At 41.5% G+C, this 16,855-nt stretch overlaps 1 protein-coding gene across 5 annotated transcripts in view; it reads right to left on the reverse strand.

The window, feature by feature from the left end:
- LOC129705173 (Golgi apparatus protein 1-like) overlaps window positions 1-16,855 on the reverse strand; it is a 90,922-nt gene that overhangs the window by 15,944 nt on the left and 58,123 nt on the right. For 3 of the 5 annotated variants that reach the window (XM_055648630.1, XM_055648628.1, XM_055648632.1), the window contains exons 14-21: window positions 15,406-15,468; window positions 15,122-15,235; window positions 14,130-14,218; window positions 12,163-12,280; window positions 10,800-10,892; window positions 8,179-8,316; window positions 4,221-4,344; window positions 157-314 (exon numbers count right to left, since the gene is read on the reverse strand). In XM_055648630.1, the coding sequence (XP_055504605.1) occupies window positions 157-314; window positions 4,221-4,344; window positions 8,179-8,316; window positions 10,800-10,892; window positions 12,163-12,280; window positions 14,130-14,218; window positions 15,122-15,235; window positions 15,406-15,468 (897 nt within the window). The remainder of the gene's footprint in view (window positions 1-156; window positions 315-4,220; window positions 4,345-8,178; window positions 8,317-10,799; window positions 10,893-12,162; window positions 12,281-14,129; window positions 14,219-15,121; window positions 15,236-15,405; window positions 15,469-16,855) is intronic. The other 2 variants (XM_055648631.1, XM_055648629.1) reach the window with 1 other exon arrangement.

The raw sequence follows: 16,855 nt of genomic DNA on the forward strand, positions 1-16,855 counted from the left end.
GCATTGCCAAAATAATCAAAACATTAGGTGTCTAACGATAGGTACATTTCCTTACCTTGGAATGCAACAATGGGGGTCGGGGTGGGAGAGGGGGAGAAAAGAGAATGAGAAATAGGCAAAATGCAATTCAGCTGAACTGTCTTTTCTGTGGCCCACCTGTCCTTTCAGTACCTGGTCAGCGTATTTCATTTTCAGACAGGAGACGACCTGTCCCTCCAGTTCTTTGCCATCTTTTACAGTGTTTAAAACGGACTGGCAGAATTTAGGGATATCAGCCTTGCAAGCCTTCCTCAGAACTGGATTTAAACGGTAATCTGAAAAAGACATGCAAAAATTAAATGCAAAATGGAGTAGAATTATCTATAATTGTCATCATTTGGCAAAACACAACACATTTGAAGCTAGCTGTGGGACAGCACTACGTGGGATGTGTAACGCAATCTGGTAAATTAGCATGGTAAATTACCTAAAATTACAGGATTTCTCAGGAAGAAAACAAAGGTGGTTAGCCTGGGATCCTACTTGCAACTGCTCAACAAGCCCCTAAAGAACAGAAATGACAGACCCAAGCTTCAGTGGTTGTTTTGCGAGAGATATTGTACTCAAATTCCAAGAATGATTAGAGAAAATGCATTGAAAGCCATCACTTTCTACAAGGCAAAATCAGGCAGCTCAAATATCAGCGAAGCATCACTCCCTGACGAGCTCAATGCGTTTTACACACGCTTTGATAGGGAAAATACTGATGTGCCTTCCCGAGCCCCCATTTGACATGATGGTATTTCAGTCAGTCACAGAGGTCGACGTCAGAAAATCCTTCAGAAGGGTGAACCCTCAGAAAGCGCCTGGACCCGATGGTATACCCGCTCGTGTTCTGAAAACCTGTGCGGACCAACTGGCTGGAGTTTTTACGGACATTTTCAAGCTCTCACTTCTGAGGTTTGAGGTTCCCACCTGCTTTAAAAGATCATCAATAATACCGGTGCTCAAGAAAAGCACAGTGACATGCCTCAATGACTATCGACCAGTGGCACTAACGTCTGTGGTGATGAAGTGTTTTGAGAGGCTGATCATGGCGCAAATTAACTCATACCTCGACAAAAACCTGGACCCACTGCAGTTCGACTACCGCCACAACAGATCAACGGTGGATACGATATCGCTGGCTCTGCACTCCGCTCTGGTCCACTTGGACAACAAAAACTCATATGTCAGGCTGTTAGTCATTGACTACAGTTCGGCATTTAATACAATCATCCCCTCCAAGCTGGTTACCAATCTCTCAGAACTGGGTCTCTGCGCATCCCTCTGTAATTGGATCTTCTACTTCCTCATTCACAGACCACAGTCCGTTTGCATTAGTAGAAATGTGTCAGCCTCGAGAACAATTAGCACGGGAGCACCTCAAGGCTGCATGGCTCAGCCCCCTGCTGTACTCTCTATAGTCATGGCTGCGTAGCCGGTCATAGGGCAAACTCCATCATCAAGTTCGCCGACGACACCACTGTTGTGGGACGTATCACTGATGGAGTCTGGGTATAGAAGTGTGATCGACCGACTGATCTTTAGAGGCTATTGATCCAGCACAATAACCTGGCTCTCAACACCAGCAAAACTAAGGAACTAAGAATGGGGACCCACAGTCCCGTTTATATCAACGGGTCGATGGTGGAAAGGGTCAAGAGCTTCAAATTCCTGGGCGTGCATATTTCCGAAGATCTCTCCTGGTCCCAGATCTCTCCTGGTCCCTGATGCAATTATAAAGAAAGCACATAATCGCCTCTACTTCCTGAGAAGATTACACAGTCAGAATGTAGAGGAGGACTCTCTCGAACGTCTACAGGTGCACAGTAGAGAGCATGCCTACCGGTTGCATCGTGGCTTGCTTCAATAACTTGTGCGCCCAGGAGCGGAAAAGATTGTAAAAAGTTGTAAACACTGCCCAGTCCATCATCCGCTCTGACCTCCCTATCATTGAGGGGATCTACCGCAGTCGCTGCCTCAAAAAGGTTGGCAGCATCATCAAGGACCCACACCATCCTGGCCACACACTCATCTCTCCGCTGCCTTCAGGTACAAGGTACAGGAGCCTGAAATCTGCAACAACCAGGTTCAGGAATAGCTACTTCCCCACAGCCATCAGACTATTAAACTCAAATCAAACAAAATCTGAACTTTACTGTTGCGCTGAAAGCAAAGCAAGAATGTCATTGTCCTAACTGGGACACATGACAATAAACTCTCTTGAATCTTAAATCTTGAATCTTGAAGCAAAGAATGAACTTCACAGAACAGCCATCACAGCTTGAATTTATTAAAACAACATCCACTCTGTTTTCAGAAATTTAGCATAAAGATTTGATTAACTGTTTATTATGTTTTCTTTTTAAACCTGTAATTCAAAGTATTTATAAGATTTCTTTTAAATCAAACAGTAGCAAATATCTCATAGCAGAAACAAGGAAATGCAAATAGTTGGTTTATATAAAAAGACAAAGTGCTGGAGTAACTCAGCAGGTTAGACAGCATCTCTGGAGAATATGGATAGGTGATGTTTCGGGTTGGGACCCTCACGAGAGAAGTATTTGAGGGCAATGAACAAAGCCTAACCACCTTAACTACTTTATCAAGCACCGTCCTTTCATTTCGTTGTTCAGAAGTGGGGTTAATTTTCAAAATTAACATAATGCAATAATCCCTAGTTCTATTTATTTATGGGGTCTGTGCATCACTAGCAAGGCCAGCATTTAATGCCCAACCCCTCAATTCTTCTTGAGGAGGTGGTGGTGGACCACTTTATTTTACCATTGCAGTCTTATGCCATTGGGTAAAGGTCACCAGGACAAAGGAATTAGACCCAACATTGATAGAGGAACAGCGATATATTTCCAGGCCAATGGACTGCATCACATGGAGGGGAACCGAGAGGTGACTTCAAGACCCAAAAAACCCTTGTTCTTCTTGATGGTAGAATTTGTAGGTTTGGAAAACTCAAGAGTAGCCCAGAGTGTAAATGCGGTGGATGTATAATTGACACTACAGCTGCAGCATTGGCAGTGAACTCAATGAATGCTCAGAGTTTTAGGCGAGGTGAGGTGCCATTCCAGAGGGTTGCATTACCATGGTTATGGTTGAGCTTCAAGTGCTGTTCGAGTTGCACTTAACTTGACCAGTACCTTGTATGTCACAAGACAAATCATTCACCAGCTTCTGACCCGTTCTTGAAGCCCATGTATTTATGTGGCTGACCCAACTGAATTACTGGGCAAGATTGGAATATCAGCAATCAGAATGACATTGGATGTCAAGAATGGGTGATTGGACAAATGGGGGTTATTGGTTCAGTGAAAGGACAGTGCTTGATAAAGTAGTTAAGGTGGTTAGGCTTTGTTCATTGCCCTGAAATACTTCTCTCGTGATGTCCTGGCTCTGGGAAAATTTACTTCTAACAACCACAATCATTTTCCTTTGTAGAGTTCATGGTAATTACTGATCCATATAAATGAGACAATGGGCTTAAGCAGCTAAAGTCCTGTGACTCCTGTTTTAACTCAAGTGCAAATGTAACAAACGTTTGAAACTGCAGTAAACTCTCAATTACTGGAATTGGAACATCGAGTAATTAAAAATAAATCCATCCAGTACATTTTAGTTTAATATTCTGCTAAGTAAGTGTGAAACACCTTTATATTTATACATAATAGTTGAGACTGTACTGCATATTGTGGCTAAGTCTCGTCATTTCCATGTAATTTTAAATGGCTTCATTAACTCAGTTCATTCTGTTAAGAACATTATGAGAGGCCCACTTTTATAAAACTACACTATTCACAACTGTAAGAGTTATAATCCAGAAAGAAATCACTTCTGGTGCAATTTAAGCATTTTGCACCAATACACACTGCAATATTATTGATAGCTTTTAAAAATATACTTGCACAAAGTTTCTTGCACCAGATGGTGGACTCGGAAGAGATGACAGCCCATGTGTACATGGAAGGAGCAATCCACAGACTTTGCTCAATCACAACTTAGTGTTTTTTTTCTTTCCTAGAAATTACGTTAATTCCCGTTTCCAAACAGTGCAACTCACAGCACAGAGCTATGCATAGTTCCAAATAAATGCCAACTTTACAGCCAACATCTTTTCTTCCAAGCGATGGTAAGCAATTTTCAATTTTCCTAATTTTGTTGGATGTTCTGGAGTTAATTGTACATACCAGTGTTCTGTGTGATTTGTCGTTTGGTGATCATCTGCTTGCATTTGGGATCCATGAGTTCAGCATTCTTATTTTGTTTCAGGCACTGCAGCACATTCTTGGAGTCAGAATCAGCACAGTAACGCTGTAAACATAAAGCATACAACCAGTTAATATTCATGTAAGCTTCTAGTAGCCAAACATGAAGTGATTGAAGAAGAGTCTCGACCCAAAACGTCATCCATTCCTTCTCTTCAGAGATGCTGCCTGTCCCGCTGAGTTGCTCCAGCTTTTTGTGTCCATCTTCATAAAGTGATTCATGAGTCAGAAGATTGACAGGATGCAGCCCAAGTAAACACCCCTCAAATAACCAATGTTACATTGGCGTGGCCCACATTAATTACTACCAAAATGCAAATTAGTAGCCACTCAAATAGCAGTTTAGAGAGTCTGAAAATTTAGCCTTACCTCACCCTTTTCTAAATCACCAGTTTATAAAAAATGGCTTTGAGATTTCCGTATCCTTGGCATCATAATATTCTTTCTTTGGTGTGAATTAGTGTAGGTCAATTAAATCAATTGCTCACCTAACAATGTTCACATATTTCACATGGCATTATGACCCGCTAGTTATCCTGCAGTTTCCTACCATTTAGATGCCCTTCAATACTTAATCATCAAAATCTACACTCATTCAACATCACAGCTGAGCAAAGCTTAGCCATCAAACCGGCCAATTATATTTAAAGATAAAGTAGTGCATATATGGAACGCCTGCAATTAACAGAAAATGGCCTAATTGTTTGAATCTACAATCTGCACTCAATAGTAACGTAATTAGTCTCTTAACATTAACTCAGTTCTTGTTTTTGGTCCAAATGCATCATCAGATCCCATATTTTACAGTGCAACCTTTCCCTCCATCTCAAACCACAACTGTAAACAATCAGTTAGACTTTGAATGGAGCACATTTTTCAACAACATCACTGGACATCGGCTGAAGGTAAAGGGGCAGACAAGACTGGTCTTGACAATAAATAAAAAGCAGTACGTTGTTCTCGATATAAATATCAACACAAAATAGAGGAAGCAGCTTGCTCAACATGTCTTACTCCTAAAATTGTCTTTTGTCTTTCAAATACCATTAAGGCATTTGGAAAGGCAGGATGGTTTCAGCAGGAGGATCCAAACTACAGCATACAGTGCCCCTCATAATGTTTGGGACAAAGACCCACCATTAATTTAGTTGCCTGTGTACTCCACAATTTGAGATTTGTAATTGAAAAAAAAAAATCACATGTGGTTAAAGTGCACATTGTCAGATTTTATTAAAGGCCATTTTTATAAATTTAGGTTTCACCATGTAGAAATTACAGCTATGTCTATACATAGTCCCCCCCCATTTCAGGGACACATGGCTTCACAGGCGTTTGTAAATGATAAGATGTGTTTAATTGCCTCCTTAATGCAGGTATAAGAGAGCGCTCAGCACCTAGTCCTTCCTCCAATCTTTCTATCACCTTTGGAAACTTTTATTGCTAGTAATCAACATGAGGATGAAAGTGGTGCCAATTAAAGTCAAATAAGCCATTATGAGACTGAGAAACAAGAATAAAACTGTTAGAAACATCAGCTAAACCTTAAGCTTACCAAAATCAACTGTTTGGAATATCATTAAGAACAAAGAGAGCACTGGTGAGCTTACTAATCGCTAAGGGACAGGCAGGCCAAGGAAGTGTATAAATAGGATGGCCGGTTACAGTTTGCCAAGAAGTACTTAAAAGAGCAACCACAGTTCTGGAAAAAGGTCGTGGACAGATGAGACAAAGATTAACTTATATCAGAGTGATGGCAAGAGCAAAGTATGGAGGAAATGCGCAAGATCCAAGGCATACCACTTCATCTGTGAAACACTGTGGCTGGAGAGTTATGGCCTGGGCATGTGTGGCTGCTGAAGGTACTGGCTCACTTATTTTCAATGATACAACTGCTGATGGTAGTAGCATAATGAATTCTGAAGAGTATAGACACATCCTGTCTGCTCAAGTTCAAACAAATGCCTCAAAACCCATTGGCCGGCGGTTCATTCTACAGCAAAACAATGATCCCAAACATACTGCCAAAGCAACAAAGGAGTTTTTCCAAAGGTAAAAAACGGTAAATTCTTGAGTGGCCAAGTCAATCACCCAATCTGAACCCAATTGAGCATGCCTTTTATACGCTGCAGAGAAAACTGAATGGGACTAGCCCCCAAAACAAGCATAAGCTAAAGATGGCTGCAATACAGGCCTGGCAGAGCATCACCAGAGAAGACACCCAGCAGCTGGTGATGTCCATGAATCGCAGCCTTCAAGCAGTCATTGCATGCAGGATATGCAACAAAATACTAAACATGACTACTTTCATTTACATGACTTAGCTGTGTTCCAAACACTATGGTTCCCTGAAATGGGAGGACCATGTATAAACACTGCTGTAATTTCTACATGGTGAAACCAAAATGTATAAAAATGGCCTTTATTAAAATGTGACAATGTGCACTTTAACCACATGTGATTTTTTCTATTACAAATCTCAAGTTGTGGAGTACAGAGGCAAATGGTGGATCTTTGTCCCAAACATTATGGAGGGCACGGTACTATCAGAACATCAGAAACAGGCAAACATTTTTCCTAGGTATGTCTGTTGAAGAGCAAATACCACACAGGCTTGTTACTTAACTCAAATCCCTGTTGATTAATTTGGAATCTAAAGCATTTGGTGTGACAATGATGGCAAAAAGCTCAGAAAAAGATGGGAAATGCAGGATCAGCTGTAGTGTTCCAGCAAGAACCCTTTAATAGGCTAGAATTACAACACAATAAAAGGTGTTGAATTGTAAACGTTACAGGCACACTGTCTATGATTCCGCAATGTTCAGCTACAAAAGCTGCACATTCACCTCAGTCTCCTCCCTGTCCCAGTATAAGAACATAGCCTCAGGCTAAAGATTAGGAAAGGTAACCATTAAGAAAAGCTGACATTGCAATGTGTCACTGAGTGCTGAGCAGACACAATTCACTCTCCCAGGAGGAAACATTTTCCAAAGTGGTAAGAAAGGTTCAACACTGCAATTATAAATACAGCAGTTAAAGAGAAGAATGCAACAGTTAAGTGTCCAGCCTGGAAACCAATCTTTCTGAATACAAGTAGATTGGCCACAATAAACTGCATTCTCTTTCTTCCCCAAATTCATTAAGGGCCTGTCCCACCAGCATGCGATTGCATACGTCTAGCGCGACCAAACGGAATCGGAGTTTGCGCTAAGTATGCGCTAAGTACGCTGTAAGTACGTGCAAAGTTCGCGCGTGACGTAATTTACATCATGCTCACCAATCTGCTGGGCAGGAGGAGGGCCGACTGAATTTGGATGTCGCACGGCGTCGGGCAGTGACGTTATAACGCAATGGCACGCCGGGCGGTGACGCCATCGCGCAACACCATGCGCTAGGCGTACGCCGTCGAGACGCTGCGTACGACCTCAATGCGCCTGCGGGCCGACAGGCCGTTGGTGCGCGGAATTTTCGGACAGTGCAGGATTTTCAGAGCCCCGCGCGATGTGGGGACCAGCCCCGCACAACCCCATACGCCTCCGTGGTTCGAAGTGGGACCGGCCCCGCGCGGCCGTACGCCTCAAGCGACCACGTTTTTTCACGCTAGACGCATGCAATCGCATGCTGGTGGGGCAGGCCCTTTAGCTTGCAAGGATGCATCTAATCTTTATTTTATTACTTGTAAAGTATTTGGGAATTTGGGAAAGTGGCTTTAAATCAAGAAAATTGGCAATTGTGAAATATTTTCAGCTGAAGAAAGAACTGCCTTCAAGGACAGTCCCAATCTTCCCAGCCATAGTTCATGGTGACAGGAACATCAGTTACAATAAAAAACAAACTTCTAGCTTTAAGTCTCCACAATGAAAATGTGTCTCTTCCCTCCTACCTTAATCATTTGCTTGCAGACTCTCATGAGGGTGTAATCTAGCTCGGGGTCACTCATTTCTGTCTCCTGTAGTTTGAAGATTTTGTCATGACAATGGCTGGAGAGAAACTTCTTGGCATCTTTTAGACACTCGACTACCTGTTAAGAAAGAACACATGGGGCCTCATAATCCATGAGATCCAAGGATTTGCACTAATCAAATGCAATTTAAAAAAATTGTTTTTGCCGAGTGCCTTAATATTGCACAAAACAAAAATATTAGGGTCCAAGACATAATATGCAGCTGGGCAGGGTAGTAATGGCAATGGAAATAGGGGTCAAGTCAAGTTTATTCATCACATACACACACGAGATGTGCAATGAAATGGAAAGTGACAATGCTCGCGAATTGTGCAAAAAAACAAACAAACGACAAACAGAATCACATATTCACATATTACATATTTGTGGTAGCGAAGAAAAAGGAAAAAATTGCAATTTTAAAAAGACACCACACAACAGTAAAATGGTACAGTAAAGTTAGTCCCTGGAGAGATAGGAGTTTACAGTCCTAATGGCCTCTGGTAAGAAACTCCTTCTCATCCTCTCCGTTCTCACAGCATGGCAACGGAGGCGTTTGCCTGACCGTAGCAGCTGGAACAGTCCGTTGCAGGGTTGGAAGGGGTCTCCCATGATTTTGTTGGCTCTGGAGTTGCACCTTCTGATGTACAGTTCCTGCAGGAGAGCAAGTGTAGTTTCCATAGTGCGTTCGGCCAAACGCATTACTCTCTGCAGATCCTTCTTGTCCTGGGCAGAGCAGTTCCCTAACCAAATCGTGATATTTCCGGACGAGATGCTTTCCACAGCCGCTGAGTAGAAGCACTGGAGGACCCTCAGAGACAGTCTGAATTTCCTCAATTGCCTGAGGTGGTAAAGGCACTGCCTTGCCTTACTCACGAGTGCTGCAGCGTGTGATGTCCATGTCATATCCTCAGAGATGTGGACTCACAGGTATTTAAAACAGCTCACCCTATCCACAGTATCCCCATTTATCTTCAATGGTGTGTACGTCCTCGGATGATGTGCCCTCCTAAAGTCCACGATCAGCTCCTTCGTTTTTTTGATATTCAAGAGGAGGCTGTTGTCCTGACACCAGAGTGCCAGATCAGCCATCTCCTCCCGGTAGGCCTTCTCATCGTTATCTGAGATCAGGCCCACCACCACAGTGTCATCAGCAAACTTGATTATCGAGTTGGAGCTGAACCTCCTAAAGGCCACACAGACATGTGTGTATAGGGGGTACAGTAGGGGGCTGAGGACGCAACCCTGGGGGGGATCCTGTGCTCAGGGTGAGGGACTTCAATGTATTTATTGTACATCAAAGTGAGGGACTTCAATGTATTTATTGTACGATGTAGGTCAAATTAATACTTAGTATAATTACATTTAGTTAATAATTATTAATAATTATTCCTGTCCTCAAACAGGAAACTTGAATAGCTAGTAAAAATTCACCTTGATCTGCTTGGGTTTTAGACCAACTTCTGTGATGGAGGAAAGCTATTATAAAATCACCAACTGAACACAAGATTTGTGCCTAAGCCAGTGGATTTATAGCTCAAACCAGAGTACACAGGCTCCTTAGTCATTAGCTTTCTTTAGGATATCGTTGCTTTATTGATGCCTGAATTGGTTTCAGCAACTCGCACACCAAAAAACCCTACAGTCCAGAGACGTGCTCTTTACCATATTCATTATACATTCATTGCCCCAGGCCTCAATAAACTCCATTCTTTTTCTTCCCCAAATTCTTTAGCTTGCGCGGATGCATCTAATCTTTATTTTATTACTTGTAAAGTATTTGGGAAATTATCCATCTCCCGTTATCCATTATCCCCTCATTCATCCTGTACTGATCCTGTACCCCCCCCCCCCCCCCCCCCCCCCCCCCCATTCTTCTTTTACTGGACGCCCCATTCATCCTCTGGTGATCCCCCAATTCATCCTGCACAGACCCTCCGATCCACACTGCACTGACCCCCGCCCCCCCCCCACCTCCATTCACCCTGTACTGATCCCCCATCCATCCTGTAACGATACCCCATCCATCCTGTAATGATCCGCCCATTCATCCTCCACAGACCCTCTGATCCACACTGTACTGACCCCACCATTCATCCTGTACTGATCCCCCATTCATCCTGTAGTGAACCCACCATTCATCCTGTACTGATCCCACCATTCATCCTGTACTGATCCCACCATTCATCCTGTACTGATGCCCCCCCGGCAATCCCGTACTGATCCACCCCATTCAACCACACTGACATCCCCTGCGCTCTCCCCTCACAATTTTACCTATTCCAACCAATACGCAGTAATTCCTCTCCCTTAATCCATCCATTCTGCATCTTGCCTTCTCAATACCACCCCCCCATCTATCCATCCCGCACTGATATAGCCAGCTTTAGTTGACGGTGCTACTTTTAGAAGGAATCAATTCTACTGTGCAACTCTACACAGCCATTTGCCAAGGTTAATCAGGATTATTACACTCCTGACATCTAAAAATAGCCCACATTTCTCACTTTATTGCTGCAAAACACAAAATACTTTTGTAAATTGAGGTCTTAGTTGCTCACCTGTGCATTCCCAAATGGAATATTCTGACAGTATTTGTCAATGTCTGTTTTGCAGGACACATAAAGCTCAGGCTCCAAACGAATGTCCTCAGTCTGTCGAGAAAGAAAAAACATAATTTTGTTTTATATAACCTCTTTGTAAACTTAACAAGAACTATCTGTTAGGAACCAGAGTTCTTTCCCAAAGGAAACAATTATTTTGAGTTACTTGAATGATAGCAATTGCACATAATATCACAGCCACTTAAACATCCAATTTTTAGAGTCAGGAACTTGCTGACTGTTCACATTTCAGAACATATTCATACCCCAGTATGAATTAGATACAGGGAGAACCTAATCAGCCCATCAATCTGCCATTCCATAAAATAAAGGCATAGTTGATCTGACTAACCGCAAAGCTGGGCTCCATGTACCCACAGTAATCTTTCCACTTGCCTGTCAAGAATCTGTCCAACTTTGCATTAAAATGTTTCAAGACTATTCCTCAATGGGGGGGGGAAAAGGAGTTTCAAATATCCTGAGAGATAAAAAGCACATCTCTGTTAAATATGTATCTACCCCCCCCCCCCCCCCCCCCAGTTTTAATCAGTGATTATTTAATAATCTATCACTACATTATTTCAATCGTTAAAAATGGGAGGTTATATCCATCAAGATTATATCACAAGCAAAAACATCCTCTCCATATCGACCCCTTCAGGATTTTCTATATTTAAAATCAGCATGCCTAAGCTCCCAACAGCTACAAGCCCAGATGGATCCACCTTTCCTCAAAGGACAACCTGCCCAGTAGGAAGGTAGGGAAATAAGTTCCGAAAAGAATACAAAGAGGATACAAAGGGATGTGTAACTAGTCAGGGATCACCTGCAAATATAACCTCAATCTTTTACAACAGCCTGCCAATAGCCGATCATGTGGTTCAAAGTTACCAAGCAGAAGCAGGCGGACAATTAATTGCTAATATAGGAATAAAAGTCTTGGATTTAGGGACAGTCTTACCATGGTTCCCCGTTTCAGTTTGATACACTTCAAGCTTATAATTGGAGAGAACATTTTGGATTGCCTCCCATACTTTGATGCGCCAGGTTTCCCCAGCTATCAGTATAGTATACAGAACAAGACAAAATTAACCTAGACCGCAAACTTGGCATGCTTTTCCACACTCGAACCTGCTAAGAAAGGCAAGTTCCTCAACACATCAACTTGGCCCCGTGTTATCACCTCTCAAAGACCCCAACGGCAATTTGAGGACATGTCTAACATAGCAAGGGATTCATTTACCTGGTTGCAGACTATTTGTAATGAACGCTGAACAAAACCAACTGACACTGTCACTGCCACATATTCAGGGACACTTACCATTTCTAATTCTTCCACACGCAACTGTTTCCGACATTTAATGGAGACACGCTGTTCCTTGTTGTCCTGAAGTGTGTCATTTCGTACTGTGGTGCTCAGACAGAACACAACGTCCACCCTGCACAGAAATGCAACGATAAAGTGCCAGAGTTATTTTTATGGCAAGTTTCTCTCACCCTTTCTTTTAGTTTATTTCCTCTGCCTGACTGTTGCCATTGCACATGTCCATAGACATTCTCTGAAATCCCATACAAGAACCAGTAACAACCCACACTGTTCCAGCCTGCTCTAAAATTCTGAGAAGCTCCTGTAAACTACAACACTGACTCTAACCATATTTTGGGTGCACTTTCACTATGCAGACTCAAGTTCTTTTGGATCTTCCAGAGGCAACCTTGAATGGTAATGTCAAGTTGCTTGTGCACCATATTTAAAACTACCAAGGACAACATTGTCCCTGTTGCCATATCTGCCGATACCTGTAAATATGGAGATCGAGTATCAAGTTGGAGAAACAGAAATAATGTTAATAGGACTGAAAGAGACAAAAGACAGGGTTGGAGAGGGAATGCCTGTGATAGGATGACGCAAGAGCAAGCACGGGAATTAGCTCCTCCTGTTCTGAATTTCATATCTCACACATTATTTTGTTTATGTTCTTACTCTGAAATCTCTTATGGGCATGGGCGCCATTAATAACCCAGATAAGCTGCTTACAGTTTATTCCTTTGGACATCCTTGTTTAATCCTGTGAGAGGCATCACGTTTGCAGATGACACGTAGCTGGGTGGCAGTGTGAGCTGTGAAGAGGATGCTATGAGGCCGCACGGTGTCCTGGATAGGTCGGGTGAGTAGGTGCATGGCAGTTGCAGTATAATGTGGATAAATGTGAGGTTATCCACATTGGTGGCAAAAACAGGAAGGTAGATCATCCGAATGGTGTCAGATTAGGAAAATGGGCAGTGCAACGAGACCTAGGTGTGCTTCTACATCAGTCACTGAAAATAAACAAGCAGGTACTGCAGGAAGTGAAGAAAGCTAATGGCATGTTGGCCTTCATTGCAAGGATTTGAGTTTAGGCACAAGTGGTCCTACTACAGTTGTACAGGGCCCTGGTGAGACTGTGCCTGGAGTATTGTGTGCAGTTTTGATCTCCTAATTTGAGGAAGGACATAATTGCTATTGAAGTTGTGCAGCATCGGTTCACCAGGTTAATTCCGGGGATGGCGGGACCGACATATGATGAAAGAATGGGTCGACTGGGCTTGTATTCAATGGAATTTAGAAGGATGAGAAGGGATCTTATAGAAACATATAAAATTCTTAAAGGATTGGACAGGCTAGATGCAGGAATTTTTTTCCTGATGTTCGGAGAGTCCAGAACCAGGGGTCACAGTTTAAGAATAAGGGACAGGCCATATAGGACTGAAATGAGGGTGGAAAAATTCACCCAGAGTTGTGAATCTGTGGATTTCTCTGCCACAGAAAGCAGTGGATGCCAATTCACTGGATGTTTTCAAAGAGAGTTAGATTTAGCTCTTAGGGCAAAAGGAATCAAGGGATACGGGTAAAAGCAGGAATGGGGTACTGATTTTGGATGATCAGCCATGATCATATTGAATGGCGGTGCTGGCTGAAGAGCCAAATGGCCTACTCCTGCACCTATTATCTATGTTTCGACCCCTTTGCCAAATCCACCCTGCAGTTTTATCAGCTTCTTTTACCTCACTTTTAGTTTATGTGAAGAGTCTTTGACCTGAAACATAACTGTTTCTCTTCCCACAGATGGTGCTTGGCTTACTGAGCATTTCAACCATCTTTGGTTTCTATTTTAGCATCTGCAGTTTTATTTTTTACATTTTCTCTTACTTGGTGAGAAAGAGAATTAGCTATTCCTTCAAATCTAAAAGCAAAGCTTTGCAGATGTAGAAAAGAGCACAGAATATATTCAAGGTGTATAAACTTACTTCTTCTTGATGTTTGGGCACAGTTTCAACACATCTTCTTTACACGCCATCTTAAACTTGTATGAGAAACGGAAATCTTTCATTTGAATCTGTTCACAAATAGAAGGGAAAGGACTGATATTTCTGGTTAAACCATGACCATCTGAATTAATAATAAACATTAATAAAAGGTTTGCTCACATGATAATGACCAATAAGTGAAACCTTTACATGTTTGTTCAACCACCGATCCTAAGGCCATTGATCTCAGGACACCATAGAACAAATGAAACCTTTTGAAATTAAGAATCTACTTCATTGCTACCTAGCCAGTTCATTTCTGAATGAAACTCCTTCTAGGGAGATCTTTATTTTGCTGGAAAGTCTACCCCATAAGCACAGATAAAAGTCTACCCCATAAGCATAACCCCTGCACCTTCAAACACCGGCTCTGTTTGATTACATTAGTTGTTTTCTACTCATGAAGTTGTGTGCCATTTAAATGTGATTCTTCTATATTAATCTTCATGCTGACCCATCACTTTTATCTAGGAAAATGGGCAGCCACAGTGAACATGGGAGAAGGGAGCAAAAGAGAATTGTCTGGTAAAATCTGTAGATATTTTTAACACTGGTATATTACAAATATACATCTAATTAGATTAACACCATGAACTAAAAATCTTCACACAACAGCAACTTTTTCAGGGACTGATGGCTTCTTGGAGTTGTGTTCACATTTAACTTTGTTAACTGACAAGTTCATATTGACCAATTGACAATAGTATATGAATCAGTTCAAAACAGTCATGAAGTTTCATAACCTTTGACAAAAGGAGTCAAAAATGTATGCCAGCCTTTATTTTTTATGATCCAGGCAAGAGGTTGAGTTTATGAAACTCGTCTTATCTGCAGGGAAACCAGTAGTTTGCCAAGCAACAAATCTGGGAAGATGTTAAGAGACTGCAACCGATTCTTGTGCCCATCAACTTGATTGGAATGGTTTCTCTTACCAATTGGAAATGTGTAACTCCAACAGCACACTTCTCATTCATCTCTTTCTGGTGTTTATTTTGAACCAGACACTCCATCAGATCCCCACTATCAATCTGGTTGTCTGCTAACTCCTGCAGGAGGAGAAATACAATGAAATCATTGCTTAAAATGAGCAAAGGGATTACCACTATGCAAGAGAAATTAGATTATTATAACATCGATAAACTCTTTAAAAGCCTCCAACAATTTTTTATTATTTTTGCTTATGACAACAAAAAGGAAATACTTCTCAGTTACTCACGTGACAATACATCTGAACGACAGGATCACAGGCTCTCATCAACAGCGCTTCAATCTGAATATCCTGATCAAAAACAATGTAACAGAAATCAGACACTATAGTTTTCTTTTCACTAAACTACAGAGTAGATGTAATTCATATTTTGAAACACCTTAAAGGCAGTTTATAATTTCCAAATGATAAATACCAAAGGCATGGGTCAAGCAAATTTAAGAGAACTGTCGCATTATATTTAACAGACTTGTTGATGCAATACCTCCTTTAAACACTCTGCTGAAGTGGATCAAGAATTAAGCATGAAGCAATAATACAGTCGAAGTTTACATAGAATGAAGGCCATGGAAACATTATTGGAAATGTCAAGTAATGTTATGCAATTCAATATGATAGCAACATCTTGGGATTTTTGTTCAATTGCCTCTCATATGCTCTTAATTACAGAACTTTATTGCCAAGGATATTTTTCTGGAACTGGATTTTTGCATCATCAAGGCAGACCTCTCTCAGTTACTTCTATCTGGCAACATTCACAACATTAGCAAATAAAATACGCCACAGTACATTGTTTTGCTCTCATATGTTTAAGAGGGCAATTAGTTTAAAATCAAGGCCTACTGATCCTCCCCATCATTCAATAGGTAATTCAAGCATACATTGACTTTGTTAAAGAAATACAATGAAAAGCAGTTAATTCACTTCATCTTTGATAAACTTTGGAATTACATTGAAGAACTGCATATCAAAACTGATGTGCGACGATCATAAATACTGTGTGGATGGCAGGTAGGCTCATTTTTAATTTAAAGTGCTTTCTTTTTTCATAGGATACAATTCAGGCAATCTTTACACATCCTCAAAATCCCATGGCAGCAGTATGTATTTTCAACATATGGTATGTACAACACTCCAACTTCCCCAAATTCAGTCCCGTAGTTTACCACAGGACTAAAATGGAGTAATAATAATAGAATAACTTGGCAGAGTCAACCATACATTGCAGTTTCTACATTTCCTTTAATAAATCATGAACTTTGAACAAGTGCTTGCTTCCTTTAGAATTTCCTTTTCTTCTTGCGTATTTGATCCCGATAGAGGGGACAAAGTCGGATAAAATAGTCATTAAGATATTTAGAAGAAAAAAAATTTAAATCACCAACTCGTATGAAGATGACACCTTAACTACAAGTTAGATTTCCAGCATCTGCAGTTCCTTCTTGAACAGGTAGATATGTGATATACATTAAATGCTAGCTTCTTGAATTAGGCAAACAGCCAGGCCAGGAGCAACAAAATGGGTAGCATTGTTGAATGAGTAGCAAAGGAACACAGCACCAAGTCTCTTAAATTTCGAGAGCCCCTTGACTCCAGGATTATGTAACGATCACAGGAGACAGAGTCTATACAATTCCAAACCATGCATCCCCGAATGAACATGAATTGGGGAAGACAG

This window comes from Leucoraja erinacea, chromosome 17 (genome assembly GCF_028641065.1).
Source record: "Leucoraja erinacea ecotype New England chromosome 17, Leri_hhj_1, whole genome shotgun sequence".
Classification (NCBI taxonomy): domain Eukaryota; kingdom Metazoa; phylum Chordata; class Chondrichthyes; order Rajiformes; family Rajidae; genus Leucoraja; species Leucoraja erinaceus.